The sequence below is a fragment of the Parasteatoda tepidariorum genome, chromosome 10 (genome assembly GCF_043381705.1).
Source record: "Parasteatoda tepidariorum isolate YZ-2023 chromosome 10, CAS_Ptep_4.0, whole genome shotgun sequence".
NCBI classification, from domain to species: Eukaryota; Metazoa; Arthropoda; class Arachnida; order Araneae; family Theridiidae; genus Parasteatoda; species Parasteatoda tepidariorum.
The window spans coordinates 46608389-46627761 of record NC_092213.1 but is presented as its reverse complement, the minus strand read 5'-3'; the positions used below and the strand labels follow the sequence as shown (position 1 = coordinate 46627761).

General features: G+C 29.1%; 2 protein-coding genes across 4 annotated transcripts in view; one reads left to right on the top strand and one right to left on the bottom strand.

Moving 5' to 3' along the window:
* Positions 1-1663: 1663 nt before the first annotated feature.
* Positions 1664-10245, bottom strand: LOC107443848 (lysine-specific demethylase 3A-like). The gene has a single exon (XM_016057853.4). The coding sequence runs from the start codon at positions 9872-9874 to the stop codon at positions 5909-5911; it is 3966 nt and encodes a 1321-aa protein (XP_015913339.2). The 5' UTR covers positions 9875-10245; the 3' UTR covers positions 1664-5908.
* A 258-nt stretch (positions 10246-10503) lies between these two features.
* Positions 10504-19373, top strand: part of LOC107443838 (EF-hand calcium-binding domain-containing protein 6) — a 43045-nt gene continuing 34175 nt past the window's right edge. For all 3 annotated transcript variants that reach the window (XM_016057840.3, XM_016057841.3, XM_016057839.3), the window contains exons 1-7: positions 10504-10671; positions 11120-11213; positions 13631-13696; positions 13816-13881; positions 13990-14055; positions 16930-16992; positions 18448-18522. In XM_016057840.3, the coding sequence (XP_015913326.2) occupies positions 11123-11213; positions 13631-13696; positions 13816-13881; positions 13990-14055; positions 16930-16992; positions 18448-18522 (427 nt within the window). In that variant the 5' untranslated portion in view covers positions 10504-10671; positions 11120-11122. The remainder of the gene's footprint in view (positions 10672-11119; positions 11214-13630; positions 13697-13815; positions 13882-13989; positions 14056-16929; positions 16993-18447; positions 18523-19373) is intronic.

Below are 19373 nucleotides of genomic sequence, written 5' to 3'. Positions count from 1 at the left end.
TAATTTATACTTCATTCAATTACCATCAATAAGGAAATAACTTCGATTTCTCCATTTATCAATTTTGTATTTATTCAACTAGTGAGAAAAATGGCAGCACTTATAGATGGAATTTCGATAACTTCAATCCCCTTTGAATTGAAATTTCTTATTGAAAGAAAATTCGGAAAGTTTATTATTGGAAGATTTATTATTGAAGAAAATTTATTATTATTGTTTTTTAATTATATTTCATTCAAGGAGGAAAATAACTTCCGTCTCCCTATTTTTTAATTTTGAACTCAACTGAGGAAGCAATGTTGAAACAAATTCCATCTTCAAAGATAACTTCCTGTGCTAAATTTATATTTAGAATATTCTGAAGTTCAAGCTCAATTATATTATTATGTTTTCTATTTTAAAACTTTCCAACAGAGAAATATTTTGCTGAAGCAAAAATGTTGTGCAAAGCGCATAAAATGAGGAGTACCTAAAATAAAAGAAACAGAACACCTTATTAATTGTAACTTTTGATTGGACTTGCACACAAGAAGATGTAATCTTTAGGTTGAAGAGGATTTACCTTAAATATGCAAATTCATCAATACAGATAATATTTTGAGTAAAGAAATTATCACAAAAATGTTCTTTCTCTGACAAACGAAATTTTTTCTGGCGAATTCGGATTCTCAACTCTACGGAGAATTGGCACAATCGGGAAAACGAAGTCCAAAACAGTTTAGTTTGGAGAACGGTCGAAATTTGCCCCACCCCTTGTGTTAATTTCATTTTTTCCGTATTTTTCTCCATCTCGGAAGTTATTTAAACGAATAAAATAAAAATAAAAAAGTGCACACAATTCTAAACAAGTTTATCCATAGGTAAACATGAAAAAGATAATTTTTAAACTATTTACTAACATACAATTTTATAATGGTCGAGAATTCTTTTGAATTGTAAAGCATACAAGTTTTACAACTTAAATTACGTAATTTCAAGTATAAAAAAAATTTAAGCGAAACCAGTTGAACAATTTCTGAGCAATGAAATTTCAAAAAACTTGTATTTTTAAATGTACATTTTCCAATAAATATTTAACCGATTTCAATCGTATTTTGTGATTTAAAATTACATAGTTTAAAATGTAAAAATGTTTGTACCTAACAATACAGTATTTTTTTTTACCATTATTATATTCATACAATGACAATAAAAAAAATATTTTGTTTAATGGACTTTTACCCAAAAAGTAAAATTAACATTGGGACAAAATTTTCCTAATTGCAGTCACCCCAATCATTTAAAGGTCAAGAAATAAAAGTAGTCGTAAAAAAAAAAAAAAAAAAAAAAAAAAAAAAAAAAAAAATTGCTCCGAAAAAATTACTATGATGCAAAAAAATTACCAAAAAGCTCCCACTTAGTTTTATATTTTTACATTTCAAATGATGACACATATTAAGAACTTACTCTTTACATCACAAATTAGTTTTAAATTGCGTCTCTACTTTACGATGCTTTTGTTATAACCAAAATGTATGTTTTCCCATCCTTCTTGTCACAATTTCATTTATCCCATCCAAGCGTACATCATCTGTGGATAGCCCCTAAACCAATTTACAAAATAATAAAAAAATAAATAAAAACTATTGCCAAGAAAATACTAACATATTAAAACTCTGAGTAATTCTTATTTGGAAGCAAATATATTAAAAATTTTATTAACATTTATATTAAATTTTTTCTTTTATTTTTACTGAAAGATATATTTTAAGCAAAATTGCAAAGCACACATTAAATGAAAGATAAAACACAAAAATAAAAATCTGCTATACATCTTAAATAAAATTAAGATCTGAAAAAAACAAAACAATATATAATGGTAATAAAATATAAACATAAAATAGCAATTTAAAACACTCTTTTTGGGGGTATTCAATATGTTTCGTTTTATGAACTTTACATATTAAAGAGCTTTAAATTGTATCTTTACTTCATGTTTTAACCGAAATGCCCACTTTCTTTGAGACAAATTCAGAAACACCTTTCAAGTGAAGATCATTATTTATAGCAGGAAAGCACAACCATTTTTGGGCCACAAAAACTATAAAATACAGTCATGAGCCAACATTAACATAATGCTGTAATTATACATAAGCAAAGAATACTCGAGTTTTATTTGAAAGTTATGTGAATAATTAATCTTTTGCTCCTGTGCAGATAATAAAAATAACTAATGTGAAGAAATTTAAACAATTATACTTATTAGATTACAGAAGAAAATTATAGTACATTATGTAAGCATTGGCATACAACAAAAAGATACTTAAATTTGCATTCATCCTAAAAGTTAGTATTAAAAACTTTTACTATTACTTAAAAAAAAAATTTTGTTACTAATACAGCAACAGATTAATGTGATGACAGTTGCTAGAATTTTTAAATTTTTTTTTATTCATCTTATCTATAGTGCGGCTTTGAGGAGAACTCCTCTAGACTAAAAGTCTGGGGCTGCCTGCTGCTATGGTGACAAGCGAGAGCACATTTCTAATGGGGGTGAAATGGAGGAATGATGGTGTCGATTGGTTTACTGAAGCTGACCTATGCAAAGATCAAGACAAAATTATTCACCCCTATTCGAATTGACTTTCCCTCGTAACCATGGTACCCGCCACGACGCGAGACTGATGTCTGGAGGAGTTCTCCTGAAAGCCGCACTATACTTCGTAATTTTCTTTTTTTCTCTTTTAGTTTATTTATAAATTTATATTGCAAACTCTGAACCAATTGCTTAAATAGAACTTTTATAGTGAAACTGAAATGGTCACATTCTGATACTTTGAGAAAGGCTGTAAACGAGATCAGTAACGTTCTGTTGCTCTTTTTCGTTACATTTTTATTAATATTTTAGACATTCATGGACCAAGTTAAAATGCTTTTGGGGCCACTTTTGGTCCGCAGGCCATTGGTTATGCATGCTTGATCTATAAATAGTCCTTCAACCAATTAAGAAAAGAGCATGTGCAAAAACTACTGCTAAAAATGAAGAAAGATGTTAAAATTCTAAGTAATTTTTTTGGTTGAAAGCAAATATATTAAAAACTTTATTAATATGTTCATTCAATAGTATTTTTACAGAAAGACACTCAAGCAAAATTACATTGCACACATTAATAGAAACATAATTAAATTAAAAGACATAACTTCTTTAAAGAACTAACTACGCATTAAGTAATATACATATTATATGTTTGTGAGTTACATATTTACATTGAGTTTTATAATGCAGAAAAAAGCTAGTCAAATGCTAACATTAAAGATGAAGACAGAAAATTACATTTAACGAACATAGATCACATTTCAGCTTCTCTTGAATATAAAATACATGATAAAATTCCTTTCAAAGTAATATTTAATATAATCACAAAAAACTGATCAATTATAAAGAGGAAAAAATTGCATAAATTAAGAAAGTTAAACAATGTAAAAAGAGAACAAATTATGCTGCATAAACATGTACTATAATTTCAGTTCCTTAATAAGGGAACTAGGAGGTGGTAATAATACATAGATAATTCATTATAAAAAAAATTTCTTCAATCAGATATTTTTTTTTATTTCTTAACTCGCTTTTAGCGTAGTTGAATTAAAATCGAAATTTTATTATTCGAAAAAGTAAAAAAAAATTATTTATTTAAGTAAAAAAACCCATAAATAATAGAATTAGGTAATTACATAATATACATTTTTAAAATGAGGATATAACATTAAGAGTAAGAAAACAATGCAGATTTAAAAAATCTGCTTTCAAATTTATTTTTCTTATTTGTCTGAAATATAAAGGGCAGTTTCTAGAGCTCACTAATTATTGAGGGAGGCCATATGCTTACCATCCACTAATGGTTTTGAAAACTTCTCCCATACCACCAAACTATCAGAGTCATGCTGATTTTATTCTATAAGATTGTCTCAAATCTGAGTTATTGACAAAGAGCATTCTTGTTTATGTAAGAAATAAAATGTTTACATAAGAACTTTACATGATTATATTAAAATGGTAAAATGCAAATTTTACTTTTATACTTATATTTTTAGATTTTATGGCTTTTACATCACAAGTACATAGGATACATATATTTATTTATTATTATTTACTGGTACAGTTTTTCAATAAAAACCAAACACAATTTAATACTCTCAATATTATATGGACATTATGGAACAATTTCTTAACTGTGTACAAGTTGTTACTTGGTGACTTTTAAATCCTTTACTCTCTTGTTTTGATATTCACCAAATTTAAATTTCATTAAAAATTATATTCATAAAAATTAAGTATTGTAAACATAATGTATTTTCAAAAAAAGTTCCTTTGAAGTTTGAAAAAGTCTACCACATGGCTGGATTCTATAAGAAATTAATATTTTTGGTACATGTTTCTGCTGCACATATACATCGAATGGAATACATACCCATTACATCATAATATCTGTAATACTGGCAAAAATTCTGAGAAAAAAATACATTGAAACTAATAAAATACTACCTACAGAATATTAAAAAAGATGGGAAAAAAAACAGGAAAAAAGTTTGAATAAGGTTTGCATAATTTATCAATAATTACTAATAGATTGATAATTCAATGGGCTGCAAGTAATTTTATCAAAAAAATAAATAAATAAAAAATGTATCAAAAGAAATTAAATAAATAAATGTTTATTTTTTGTGCATTTAACATGCATGAAAACTTGTTGAGTACTATTAAAAGTAAAGTTGAATCTTGGATCATAATGTTAACCAGAGTAGCAATTTTAATAGAGTCTCAGATGAACATTAATTCAACCATTTGACCTCCAGATGAATTTTATTCGAACCGTTTAAAAACCCTTAAATTCTTCCATTTTTATTAAGAAAAGCAATTACTTGAGTTTAATACTTTAATAGGTTTACAGAAGATTAGAACGTTATTATGATTAAAGATGCAGCAATATCAAATATTAATCAATTATTTGAATGTAACTGGTTTCTTCAAATTTAAAGAACACAACTGCATTTTACGTAATAATTGAATATTTATTTAACATATTGGCTCAAAGTAGAACCATAAAGTCAATATTGTTTTATTTTAGCTTGTATACTTGAAAAAAAAAATCATCCCCAACAGCATAAAATTTATATTAAAAGTCTACAATCTAGTTTGCTTTGAAGATATAAAGATTTTTTACACATGTCTACAATGCTTTTTTTTAATACATATTTTTTTGTTGTTTATATTAACGTAAACATTTTAAAAAAAATAGTAGACACATACACAAGGCAGCAAACATAAATATAGATAGAATTACAAATCAGCAGTTGGTAGGTATAATGATAATTAAAAAAATTTTCTTAAACATAATGTTTCAAAACGTATTTTTCTCAAGAAAATAAGTAAAATATTTTAGACAAAAATAACATTCATTTCATTAAATACAATTGCCTAAAAAAAATAAGAAAGATATCAGTATGTTAGTTAGAATTATGTTCTGTACTTTCTGGTTAATTATGGGCTTGACTTAACAAAATTCTTAGTTTTATTGCATTAAAAAATAATTCTGGAATATTATTTGAAATGAAAAAAGTGAAACTTTATCTTAACACATTACTACCAAACAAATAATTAAACAATAAACTCAGAATGAACATCTTCACTTAAATAACTTTACAATGCTATGTACAGAGCTTCTTTTATACATAACAAAATATACAACTTTTGTTTACCAATGCAACTATTTTGCTTATGTACAGATTTTTATAATAAACTGGCCTGAGCATTCCGCGTTTCAGGGTCAGTAAATAAATGAGAAAGTGCATCTTTTACTACATGATAGATAATGTTTTTTATCTGCAACTTATCTTCATTAATATGAGTGTCCGATAATTGTACAGATTTTTACAATAAACTGGCTTGAGCACTCTGCGCTTCAGGGTCAGTAAGTAAATGAGAAAGTGCATCTTTCACTACATGATAAATAATGTTTTTTATCTGCAACTTATCTTCATGATTAGTATGAGTGTCAGATAATTGTCGAAATTCTTGAGTTAATTTAAAGCAATGAGCAATATTTTCTGGAGAAACAAAGTCCTCAGCAACTTTCACACAGCTATGTAAATTACGCACTTGATGAGGTGCCCCAGCAGGTATAAAAACAGCATCTCCGAGACACTGTGCAATAGCATAACCTTCAACACCATACTCTCGATACAGTTTCAATCGAAGTTCAGAATCTATATACCAGCTCTGATCGTGAATTGGATCATGATTTGGTTCAAGTTTTTCACCCCTTTCAATGGCTACTTTGTTCAGCATTTGTCGAATTTTATCAGCATCCCTAGCATTGTATATATGCCAAAGTGCTCCGGGTTTGCAATTTTTTCCTCTGACTCTCGCTCTCATCAAAGAATCACATCCTCCCTCATCAATGGCTTTTAAAGCCTCTTGAACATGGATTTGAGAATTGTCATCTGATGGAATTCCAACATAAACCATTACATTAACGGCATCACTAACATCTAAATGAAGATTCGTGGTTCCTTTAGTAGGGAATAAAGCAGAACCATAAGCATTATACATTTTAGGTCCAAGATCAGGTCTTACAAAAGAAGATGGTAATCGGCCAGCCAAATTAAGGATTCCATCTCTATGCGTGTATTCTGGTAGAGGTAATCCTTTCATCAAATTTTCAAATCTGGTAGGCAGTTTTTCACTAAAATCTTCTCCGGGAGGCCAATCTTTCAATTTGAGAAGTAAAGGTTCATCATTTTCATCGGTTAGACGTTTCCTCAGATTTTCAAAACCTTCCCAGAATTTCTTCATAGGCAAATTTTTTATAATGTTTCCAGTTTTACAATCAACCAAGTCATTTTTTACTTCACCAAAATCACGAGAAAAACCATCTGGAGTCCATAAATCCATGTCCAGATTTTCATCCACGCTTTTGACTAATATTGGCTGACCACGTTTCCACTGTTCTTGGAACAAGGTCAGATTTTCTGGATGAGTAGCCTGATGAAGAAATAGGAGTCTTCCATTACAAAACCAAGAATGAGGCACACTTGGAAAAGCTATTTTGCTCTCTATTTTTGTGTAAATACGAATAGGTAGAGGATCTCGTCCACTCTTTTGTTGGGGATAACGCTGGCTGAAATGTTTTGCAGAAAATTTTTCTGAATTCTCTTTTTCTTCATTGTTCTGCATACTTTTTACACTTGCAATAATATCGTCTAAAGAGAAGTTAGATAACTCGTTATCAGACTCTGATGGAGGGGAATCATGTATTAGTTCTGCACCTCTTAGCATAATAAGATCCTCAAAGCTATTAAAATAATCATCCGATATTCTTGAATTTCTATTCGGATTTTCATTCATAATGCTTGAATTGTCTAACCACCTCAAAGCTGATCCACTAACTTCAACATCCAGTTCATCATAGTTTTCAGGCTTAGAAAGACTTTTCTCTGGCATTGATGTTTGAATTCTTTCAGGGTTGAAAGAACTACTCACATGGCACATTAGTTGCTTAACGATTCCAGTTGAAACTAAATTATCAGCAGGAGATTCTTGAGGTTTGGTACATTTGCAATAAGATGGAATATTCCATTTTTCCCTCGCTTTATGCAACCAGTCTCTCATCATCCATAATGCAGTACCAGGTATGATTTGTGCCATCACCAGGCTATCTTGCCTATGAGGGGTTCGCATGGTACATAATAACCATTTGAATTCATCTCTATCTTTAGGTTGTTCATCATCATCGTAAGAAGCCACTTCTCCCTGTTTGCGCACCTTATAGCAATCAATACAAACTGCAAGTCCACACTGAGGGCAGACCCAATGTATGTTAAAAATGGTTGTCGAACACACATCACACATTTCTCTCACACCTTGAACGACACGCTTCCACGTTATTAATTGCTGCAATCCAATATGCAAATTGAGTGCTTCTCTTTCTTGCCCAACTAGATCACAAAACTGATCACCAATATGTTCTAACAGAGATTTTGCAGTCTCAATATTTAAATCTTTGGGAGGCTTTAGAAACTGAGGAAACCATAAACTAAGATGCTCAGCTGCAGCATCATTAGGATTTGAAAACCCAGCACTGGAAATCATGCCACTCTTATTGTAGCACAATTTACGATATTCCATGAAGCGGCAATATGAATTATACATTCTTTTACTGCTTTTATAAATGGCAAGTCTACATTCTCTGCATTTTGCAAGCTTTGGTGCAACATCAAAGCAGAAAGAGTTTTGCAAAAAAGGAACTTGAGGCTTGATATTTAATATATTGAAAGTCTCTGTGTCTGGTTTTGACTCCGATTTATTTTCCGGTATTATTTTACGAGGGCGGCCTCGTCCTGGCCTGCGAATATTGCTTGGTGGTGGAGCTATGATTTTTTTCTTCCTACCCAACTTTTTCTTCACTATAATCTTCGAACGAAGGGATCCTTTTAATTTATTTTCCACTTTTGAACTTGCCTCTTTTGTTCCAGAATTTTCAGGTTTAACTACATCTGAACTTTTATCTTCATTAATATCTTTATTACTAATCATATTGTTAATAAGATCAATATCATTCTTAATATCCTCTAATTTTTCTTCTATCTTTTTAGTGTTTTCAGAGTTCTCTGTTACGGTGTTTTGAAGTTCAGAATCAATATTTTCGTTTTTATCCTCAGGAACTTGCTCAGATTCTTTTTCATTTACAACAGTTTCTTTAAATTTACTTTCTTCAACAAATTCATCATTTACGTGAACATTACTCTTACTTATCCTCCTTTTGCTAGTATTATCAGCAGGTTCCTCTTTAATGTTTTTATAATCGCTTAAACTTCTCCTTGTACGACGCTCAAGTTTTACAACAACTTTATCTTCTTCTTCCTCTTGATAATTAATATGACCACTACTATTATTTCGTAAGCTTCGTCTTCCGGAACTCGATGCCCTATTAATCGCAGGCTGCGTATTCGACTGACTCGGTGTAATACGGCTTTGCCGCATAGGTATAACCCTTTTCTCAATTTTTTGCCTCTCCAAGCGTTTTTTAATTCTGTGTATTTTTAAATGTCGTTTATGACTAGGCGTGAAAATAAGTGCTTTACGACTTTTTTTGTGTTTTAAATGTCTGTGATTACCTTTAGTACTAGATTTATGTCCTATTTTTTTCAAAGGTGCTGAAGACTTTGTTTTCTTTTTGCTTTTTCTCGGATTTTCTGAGTCTGATGATGATGAAGAACCATTTACCACATTCTTTTTAAGTCCGGACATTCTTTGTAATTTCCTAAGCATTTCTCCTTTAAGCCGTGCACTACGGCTAGGAAGACTGCTCACAGTAGAAACATGATCATCCTCACTGTCTGAATCAATTGTTATCAAAATAGGCTCACTTTTGGCTTTTTTCCCTTCTGATTCTAATGTATAATTACTACTAGTACTACCAGGGCCTTTCCAAGCTTGCCGATTATAAAATCTTCGCCTTCTTGAACGAGTCGCAAAAGAAGGGGGATTTATATCCGACATAACAGAATTAACATCATCTGAGAAGTGATCAGATTTAATTGATGATTCTTCTTTTAGTTCTTGCTTAGCATTGTTGCTTTTACTAGTACTAACAGTTTCTGCGATCTCAACGTCACTATAAGTTTTTTCGATATTTTTTCTGTTGGAACGACGTTTCTTTTTGGATGATTTACATTTAGATTTGTGTGGTTTTGATTGAGAACGTGGAGGATTAGGTTTTCTTTTCACATCAGACTCATCGTTCCAACTAGAATCATCCGAATCGGCATCGTTCGACTGCACGGATAAACTATTGCCCTCCGAAAGTACATCATCATCATTGCGAGGATGTGACATTTCGAGTGAAAATAGAAACAAAAAGAAAGAAAACGGTTTACTGTAACTGGTGACTAACGTCAAACTTAGTTTTGGCTGTAGTTATGAATGAAGAATCATGACACACATTAGATAAACACACCAATAGTTAATATTTTTCTCTTTCTGTTGCATATTTTAGATCATTTTAATAATGAAGGCTTTTTAAAATAAAGTAAACACAATTTTTTATTTTACATCTAAGCAGGTCAATACAAGTACAATCCTAAGCACAACAATAACAATAATTGACTGCTCTGCTGCCACCTCTCAACTGCATAGTTTGATTCGATATCATACTTTCATATCACATCGAAAAATTATCTTCGTGATGAAACAAAATGGTAAATAACGTTTGTTAGGTTTTCTTATTACTTTTTTAAAAAAAAAAAGTTAAAAAAGAATTAAATATAATTTATAAGATTGCATCTGGCAATGTTTTGTTTTAAACAAATAGTTACATCTAAACGGTTTAAACCGTTTTAGTTCATAAATCTGAGCAGTTAATATCTATTACATACGAAAAGATGTACGAAGGAAACTTAAAAATTATGATGAGTTTTTATTTTTTGGTTCACCTTTCAGAAGTAACGTTCGAAAGTTTCGTTTTCCTCGCGGATTTGTTGATGTTGGAAAATTTAAACTAGTTTAAATCAAAGATAACTTATTTTCATTATTAGAATTGAGAATTTGATTTTAGTCTTTAAAATCTGATGTTTTTGCCTATTTTTATGAACTAAATTTTTATTTTAAGTGCACTATTTTAAAAACTGTATTAGGTACGAATAATAATTAATTTATATTGAACCTCCTCATTTTCTAAGAAAGTTCACAAAATAAATAATGCTATAAAAGATTTTTCATTAAACCGTGCTGTTTTTTTAGTAACTACATAGAAAAGAAAAAGACGATTTTGTATTTCAGTTATTCTACAATAGAAAAATAAAAACGTTTTAATGTTAAGTCTTATTTAAATATAAACTGCTTTTGGTATAAAATGTTAAGAATAAATTCTATTTCAAGCTTTCCTACATTTTCTCTTGTGATTCTGTCGCGTAACTACCACTATAAATATTAAATACCAATTCACTAGTATATAAGACATGTTAACTTGATTCTATCATGATGAACCTTTTGATAGATGAAGGTTGACATAGTCTAAGATTAATTCCCCCACAATTCTTTAAAAAAATGCATAAATTGTATGTTACTTTTCTTTCTCCCTAGAAAATGGATTGTTGCTGTCAACAGCCAATATATTCATCAAGAGAGGATGATAAAATTTCAGAGGAAAATGTCTGCTCTTCTCAGTTGGAAGCAGGTAATTAAACTTGAATTTCCTCATTTCAGAAAATATAGTCTATTTTTATAAATTTATGTGTTTTTTTATAGCTAATTTAAAAAAATTCAATAATACTTAAACAATCATAAAACAATAATTACAATTCTTTATCTCATTATGTCTAAAATTATTTTTAACTGTGCTGATTAATTTTAAGTGAATCAGAACCTTTTCAATCAAAATTATAAAATATTTTAAAATTGATGTTTCTTCTAAAAGTTATGATATTAATCAAGCAGTGGCAGGGGAGAAACTGAAATAGAAAAATGAATAAGAAAAATTAATAGTGATCAAAGAGTAGTAAAAACTTCTATTCTCTGCCAGGCAAGACAGTAAGATGTTTATTTCCTTTCAATCGAATGTAAGTTTGTACAGGCAAAGGCACTAGCTATGCGATTTCAGTTGCTGTCTACTGATAGGAAGTTATCTTCTAAATTTAAGTTACTTAAAAATTAATTTGATTTTTAAAATTATTACACTTTGTCTTTTATTTATTGTATGTGATATTATTATTACATGTATGATATATATGTGTGTGTATATATCTTCTTCTTCTTGGACACTACAGCCTATGGCAGGCCATGCCAATAAGTTTTTGCCATTTTGATCTATTCTGTGCCATGACCTTCCAGTTAGTTATTCCCATTATCTTTAGGTCCCTCTCAATGCATCCAGCCACCTAGTCGATGAACGACCCCTTTTTCTTGTACCTTCTGGTTTAAAAAAAGTTACTTTTTTTTGCAGGGCTTTGGTCTTCAGGTGTATACGCGCACACACACGCATATATATATACGCAAGAAGGTGTAAAAAAAAGTTTTGAAATGGTCAAATATTTTGAGAAGTATACATCAGATTGAAAAAGTGAAAATAGTAATTAATTTTTTTTTAAAGGAAAGGAAAAATTTGTCTTTATTCATTAAAAAGAAAGTTCAAATTATCTTTTACCCAATTTTATTAATTTTTTTAAAATCTCTGAGAAAACGTTGCATGAAATTATTATGAATTATCATTAATTTTTTATGTTTTGTTTCAGTTGAAAAACATTATGCTATAATGTTTTTTCATCTTAAAGACCTTTTATCTAGAAAAATCTATTTCCGACCGTTGCCAAAGTCCCGAAGATTCTAGATACAGGACTTGAATATTTCAGAATATTAGTCAATAATGTTTAGAAAATTTACGAAATTTAAAGTGGCTTATAATTGAATCAACTAACTTTGAAAAATTCCAGGAGGACATTTTTAGCAGAAATACTTTTTTATCAAGTATCAGCTATTGTCAGTAGATATCGTGAAGCGTACATACAAAACATAAAATAATCGTTGAAAACGGAATGCCTAAATATGAAATTTTTAGAATAAACACTTTTTTGTGCTGGACGATTTAAAGGGAATAGTATAATTTTTAAATCTTCTAGCTTGCATAGGTTTAGGTAAAGGACAATGCATAAACAAAGAGAAAAAATACACTATCTAATGAATTCTGCATCAGAATCAGATTCTCCGTAAAGTTCAGCAAATTCCTTTCCAGTCATCAGAATGCCGGATGTAATACATTGTCCTTACTTCCGATGTCTTCATTTTCTCTTGTGTCTTCATACCCTAAATCAGTGATCCCCAACCCCCGGTCCGCTGCTCAAATGGTGCCGGGCCGCCCATTTTATTAAAACTAAATTTAAATTCTAGATTTATACCCCAAATTAAAAATATCTGTGTTCAATTAAAATTTTATTTATTTAAAAAAAGGGACCCCCGAAGGTAGTGACATTAATTATTTAATGTTCGTAATGTATCATTGTCTCCTATTACCCCCAGATGAACCCAACTCATTGCAAAGAGACATGCTCATTGTTCACATTGATTTAAAGTTCTAGTAAGTTAAAATGTTAAATCACTTTGTGCTTATTTTTTGGTATTATTGTATTTTATTTTAAAGGCATGTTTAAATACAATTAAATTAAATTAATAAATCAAAATAATCTAGAATATAATCAATCAATTCCCCCCTCTTCCATCGGGCCGCAGTAAAATTGTCAAACGTTGACAGGTCCGCTTTGATAAAAGGTTGGGGAACACTGCCCTAAATGATCTTCACTCTCGTCCATATTGTTACTGATGCAACATTTTTTTAAAAGTCTAATTTATTTTATTTTTTATATTCGTCGTTGAACAGCCTACCCAATTTTTGGGTTTACGACTTCTAGTGTTCAACTTGCGTAGCCTTGTAATTTTGAACCCAATCCGGAAGGCAAGGGAACTCCTGGATCAAGTATTGGGAGAAATTTGGCTTCGTGGCGGCCTTCTTGCAGTCCGTATTTTCGAGAGTATACTGCATTTAGCCTTTTTTTCTGAATAAGATGAAAACTGCTAAGATTTTTTTCTTCTTTTTTTCTATAGAAGTGGCTTGCTGTAGTACAGATGAAGAAAACTGTTGTAATAGACCTGCTTTTACATCTCAAATAGGTAAGAACATTGTCTAATAGTTTTTTAATAAAATAGGAAATTAAATATTTCTAACCTTAAAATTAATTTTTAGTGTTTCAATAAGTTATGAATTTTTAACCCTTCCTTGTTTACAATAGAAGAGACATACTGTGATGCAGTTGATGAGGAAGATTGTCACAAATCTGCTGTTCAGTCTCAAATAGGTTGGTGATTACATTTTTGTAATGAGTTGAAATTGTTTTCTCTTTTTATATCTTGCTAATTGCCTTGCTAATTTTTATTTTTAACCATTTTGTCCTTATTTAAAACAGAAGCAACATGCTGCAATGCGACTGATGGAAACTGTCATAACAGGTCTGCTGTTCAGTCTCAAGTAGGTAAGCTATTAAATCTGTAGTGTAGTGTGTTAAAATTATTATTTTTTTAAAGTATTTTACTGCTAAATTTTGATGTTTCTTTTTCTCCCTTATTTACAAAAGAAGAAATATGTTCCATTGCGGTTGATGAAAATTGTGATAACATATCAGCTGTTAAATCTCAAATACGTAGGAAATAAAACATTTTTTAAGGGAAAAAAATTTGTTATTATGTAGGTTTTGAATTCTGAAGATTTAATATGTCTTATTAAGTCTTTCCTGTCATGTTTGATATGTGTCACAATTAGGAAGTTATTTGTAAAATTTAACTATTCACAATGGTACTTATTGTAATTAGGAAATTATTAAGTTATAGATGTTAGAAGAGTCATTAATACACTTAATAACCATGGTAAGATACTTAACCTTAACAGTTATTTTAGGCACGTGAGTAAAATAAAAGTGGAATTGTAGTGAAAAGTGGAATTTAGTAGTAAGTACTATTGCTGATTGTTTGGCATAAATCACCTGATTTGTCATTATGAACCAGTTGGTCTACTGTGATACTTAATATTATAAACTAGTGGGCTGCGCCCCCTGCTCGTTAATGCTCGCGAACCCCCGAAAATTGCTACGCAATCTTATATGGTTTGCTTCGCAAACCAAGCTCGCTTCTAACTTAGGTGCATTGCGAATGCACAAAATTCTTAGAATTCAAAACAATCATTCAAAGCCATATAAAAACTTTTTTTTAAAAAAAAATTACATATTTTTAGTAAATACTAAATCATTAAAATAAATTTGAATTCAAATAAATGACATGTAATTCGTTAAACCTATTAGAAATGTGCTATAGTATAAAATCTTAAGATAAAATTTCTAAAACTGATATCTTTTTAAAAAGGTTAAAATTTTGGCTAGCACGCTTCTTTTGATTATACTTCAAAAGTGTAACAGCACGACTGAGACTCATTTTTCAATGAATAACTAAAAACAATAATAAAACAAATAAATTCATGATATAAATCTAAAATCGTCAAATAAATTCGTGAAAAAAAGCGCTTTCGACAAAATACTAAAATAGAAATCTATCGACAAAGACTACTCACTTCTACCTAGCTTAATGGTATGAGATTGCAGCAGCTGAATTGTTATTTCAGTTTCCGTTTTTAAAAGCGCTATATGTTGAGCCACTTCAGCTAGATTTGGCATGTGACATTTTTAACGGCAATCATTGGTCGATTTTCTAGCGTTGCCATTTGGGGAGTTGTAATGAGGCTTTTTTTTGTCGCCGTGTAAGAGAAATATATATATAGATAATATCATGCATGCATATTATATGCATTCATACTATATAATATACATACTGTGATAGATACATATTTTCATATACTCATAATATTTGTGACAAATCTAATAAAATGAAAACAATACTTCTCACCCCTTCGTATCCAAAAATTGTCAATGTCAGAAGAAGCTGTTCAAAAGCAAATTAACAAGGACCGAAATAGAAAAAACTATTTATTTCTCTGCAAAATTTATTTAAATTTGCAAAGCACCATTGTGGGCTAAATCTAAATGAACAAAATTTAATGTTTTAAATCTGATACAATTATGTTTAAATAACATCGGAATCAAGTAGAATTGTTGTTTTTAATAGCAAAAATTATTTAACCATTTAAGTTTCAATATAATTCAAAGTAAATTAAATTGGCCTTTGAATAAATTACAAATTAAGTTTAGAGTTAGTGCAGTGGGTTAGGCAGCTAAAAATAAAAATTTTTCAAATTGATTAATAATACTTAAATCATTACCTCTAATAATAAATTTAAGTAATTCCAAAAGTAACATTTATACTCCTGTAATTTAAAAAGTAAAATTCAATATGAAATAAATACTTATAATCAAAAATATTAATTATATTTATATTATTTTGGTTAGTTTTACTTTCTGAAATTCAAAAAAATGCTATTATTTATCATTTCGCCCAATTATTTTCAGGCACGACACATATTTTATAAATCTCATCATCAATTGTTAAATCAAAATAATTAAAATTTGAATCATATGGATTTATTATCAGGCATTTCTCTTTATAAAAATTAGCTAACATTTTCCTAGATCATAAATAAGATTGAATATTTCCTCAATTATCCACAGGACCAAATCTCTTTGATAAAATTATTCAACCATTTTTAATAGGACGACAAATTTTAGTTTTCACAGAAACTCATTTGTTTATGACTATGTTAGCAAAGGGAATAAACTCTTTTTTAATGAGGGAAACTATTTGTAACCTATCCTGGTAATGATCTAAATGAAAAGAGGTGCAAATGTTAATTTGTTTTTCTGACACTGAAATGTAAATGACTGACAGATTATTGTCACCAATGAATTTTAAATAAAAATTATTTGATTAGTTAAATTGAAAGCCATTTAGTACTGCTTGAATATTTCAAGTCATGTGAAAGAATATATAAACTTAAAGTGGAGACCCTATGAAAAGAACTGAGGTAAATGAGTAGGAACTGAGGTCATTATTTTGCTTTTATTTTTAATTTGAAAAGAATCTTATTAAAACTTAAAATAAGAAAGGTAAATATTATAAGTAAATTGCGACAGTATACATCAACACTTTTTAATTGCAATTTTTTGGAGTAAGTTATAGACACTAAAATGTCACTATCTAGAGTAAAACTTTATTTCTAAAGTTTTCAATCAATATTCCCAAAATTTTCATGAATAAATTGGGGTTTTTTGTGTGTTATTAAAAAACATTCTTTTAACCCTCTGAGCAAAACATTTAGCATTTAAAGTCTTGTTTAATGTGAATTATAGTAATTTTTTTCTTCTTTTCTTTACTTTAATTTATCTATTTTATTTTGCTCTTCCTAGAACCTGAATGTGAGTGCCATGAAGAAGAAGATGGGAAACCTATTCCTTCTCCATGTGAAATAGGTATACTTTTATCATAAGCATAGTGTCGGGGTTGGGAAAAATATGGAAGCACTTCTATATGAACTCTATGTAAGCAATCTTTCTTTTAGCAGCAAATGTTTTGGAAGGCTTTCTGTGGCAAAACTGTTTGCACAATCTGTAAGAGATGCTTGAAGCTTTTAGAAATGGTGTCCTTTTTAGGTGTGCAAAATTTGCATCAAACAAAATAAGTGTAGGAGGTTAAACACTTTTTTTTCTTTTTATAAGATCACTATAATTTTAAAAGCATTCTTTTATAAATATTGCAATCCTATGGAATTATTTCAGAATTGCTGGTATTAAAGCTAAAAAAAGTTATCAACCTCATCTCGTCATTTTGATCAATCCGAATTTGGCATGGATAACTCTGTAGCTCTACAGTTGCATTCATGCGGCCCACAGAGCAACATGCATGGTATTTTTTTACTGCAAGTTCAGCAATGTATAAATCTCAGACTAATTATAAATTCCTTCATTTCATTATAATCCCTATACAATTTTTAACAAATATGTTCGTGATTACAAGTTTCTATGCCAAAACAGAGGAGGTATAAGTTCTCACAAAATTTTTTTATATCCAGATAGTTTTGTTTTATAGCAGCAAATAACTTCAGCATGTTTTAAGCTTGAAGTTTATGTTCTGATTTGTTTCAAGCCTAAATGTTTATGTAAATTTCCAGATAATTTTTCAATATTTCGATAATTATTACTATTAAAATCCATTAATATACGAAATATAATATTTTTTACTACTTACGTTTTGTTGGGATGTTTTGTTATAATATGTTCCAAACTATTTTTTTTATTGCCTTATCAAATAAAAATTTGGAAGATGAAGAACAACTTGCATTGCAAAAAAGGCATAACAGTGGCAGATACTTAAAAATACTTAGTAAAAATTGTATTGTGCATATTTATATCTATCTATATATATGTATCTATATATAAATGTATATCTATATATGTGTGTGTCCTTAAAAAAACCTTGTGCTCCCTCAAAAATTTCTTTTAAGCTACATCTATGTACTTAATTATTTAGTCAATAAAAAGTATAAGTCTTATTTCAGATTACCATACAATTATAATCAGTTGTCCCCTGGACTAGCAGTCAATGTAAATGGATAATATGCAATGTATTAATATTTTAATGAATTGGAATTTAAAGAATTTCGCTCACCACTATATAAAAACAATTCAAACAAATGTATAAAAAATAATAAGATAAGTTAATGTTCATATTCTTAAATTAGTATAAAATTTTACAAAAATTCTATCTGTTTTAGAATTTTCAGCTTTAGTTTATTATCACAATGAAGGAAATATTTCACCAAAACCTCAAATACTTTAGAGTGTGCATTTTATTTTTAAATTTCCTCTTTAATGTAATAATGCTAAACGTTTGAGTTACATACATTGAATCTATCTTTCTATTCTTAGAACCTAAGTGTGTGTGTCATGAAGAAGATAAAAGCTCTTTAAATAGAAGTTTAAGCCCGGCTCTTTCTAAAATAGGTAATATTTTAATCATTAATTCTGAAAAATATAAAAAAATATCTTTAATAACTTTTGATCATACATAATGCCATTTTTATTAAATAAATTTGTGGATGTAACAGATGAATTTGGCATAATATTAATTTTTTTTTTTAAATTGTTAATCACTGAGTTTTGTGAATCTTTCTGTAGAGTAAATGAGTAAGAGTATTGAATAAACAACCTATGTACAAGATTCTTTAATCACAAGGCAAAAGTAAATTGACATTTTATGTACATAAAAAAATTAAAATAATGATAGATATTAACAGACAGGTTTCAAAGAATAAAGAAACATTCTACGCTTTTTTGTCTGCAATATTAATTTTGTGAATTCATATCATTTTGCACATAAGTTTTTCTTTAAAAATATTTGTTATTTTATGCTTGGAAATTTACCTTCTATAAATAAAATACTCATTTTCTTAAAATTTATTTATACATAAATTTGTTTAGTTTTATTAATTTATAACTAAGTTTTTTTATAAAAAAAAACATTACATACATTTTACTGAATATCACTAATTCAATTTAGTTTCTGCAAAATCATGCATAAATGTCTCAAAATTTCAGCAATACTTAAAAAACTTGGGAAACGCCCAGGTATGGGTGTTTTGCAGTTGTGATTTCGCTCCCTCTTTTTATGTTTTTTTTTCTCTCTCTTAAAACATGAGATTTTTAAGTTTCAACCTGAATGTATCTATTTCTAAGAGAACCAAAATTTTTTGAATTTAAGAAGAGCATTTAAAAAAAGCAAAATAATAATAAATTGGTAGCAATTGTCAGATAACTATATTTTTCCCTGATACAGTGCAGGTTTTGGGTATGAA

What these genes read in the sequence shown, in the direction of transcription:
- LOC107443848 (XM_016057853.4), bottom strand. Translation starts at nt 9,874, where the DNA reads ATGTCACATCCTCGCAATGATGATGATGTACTTTCGGAGGGCAATAGT.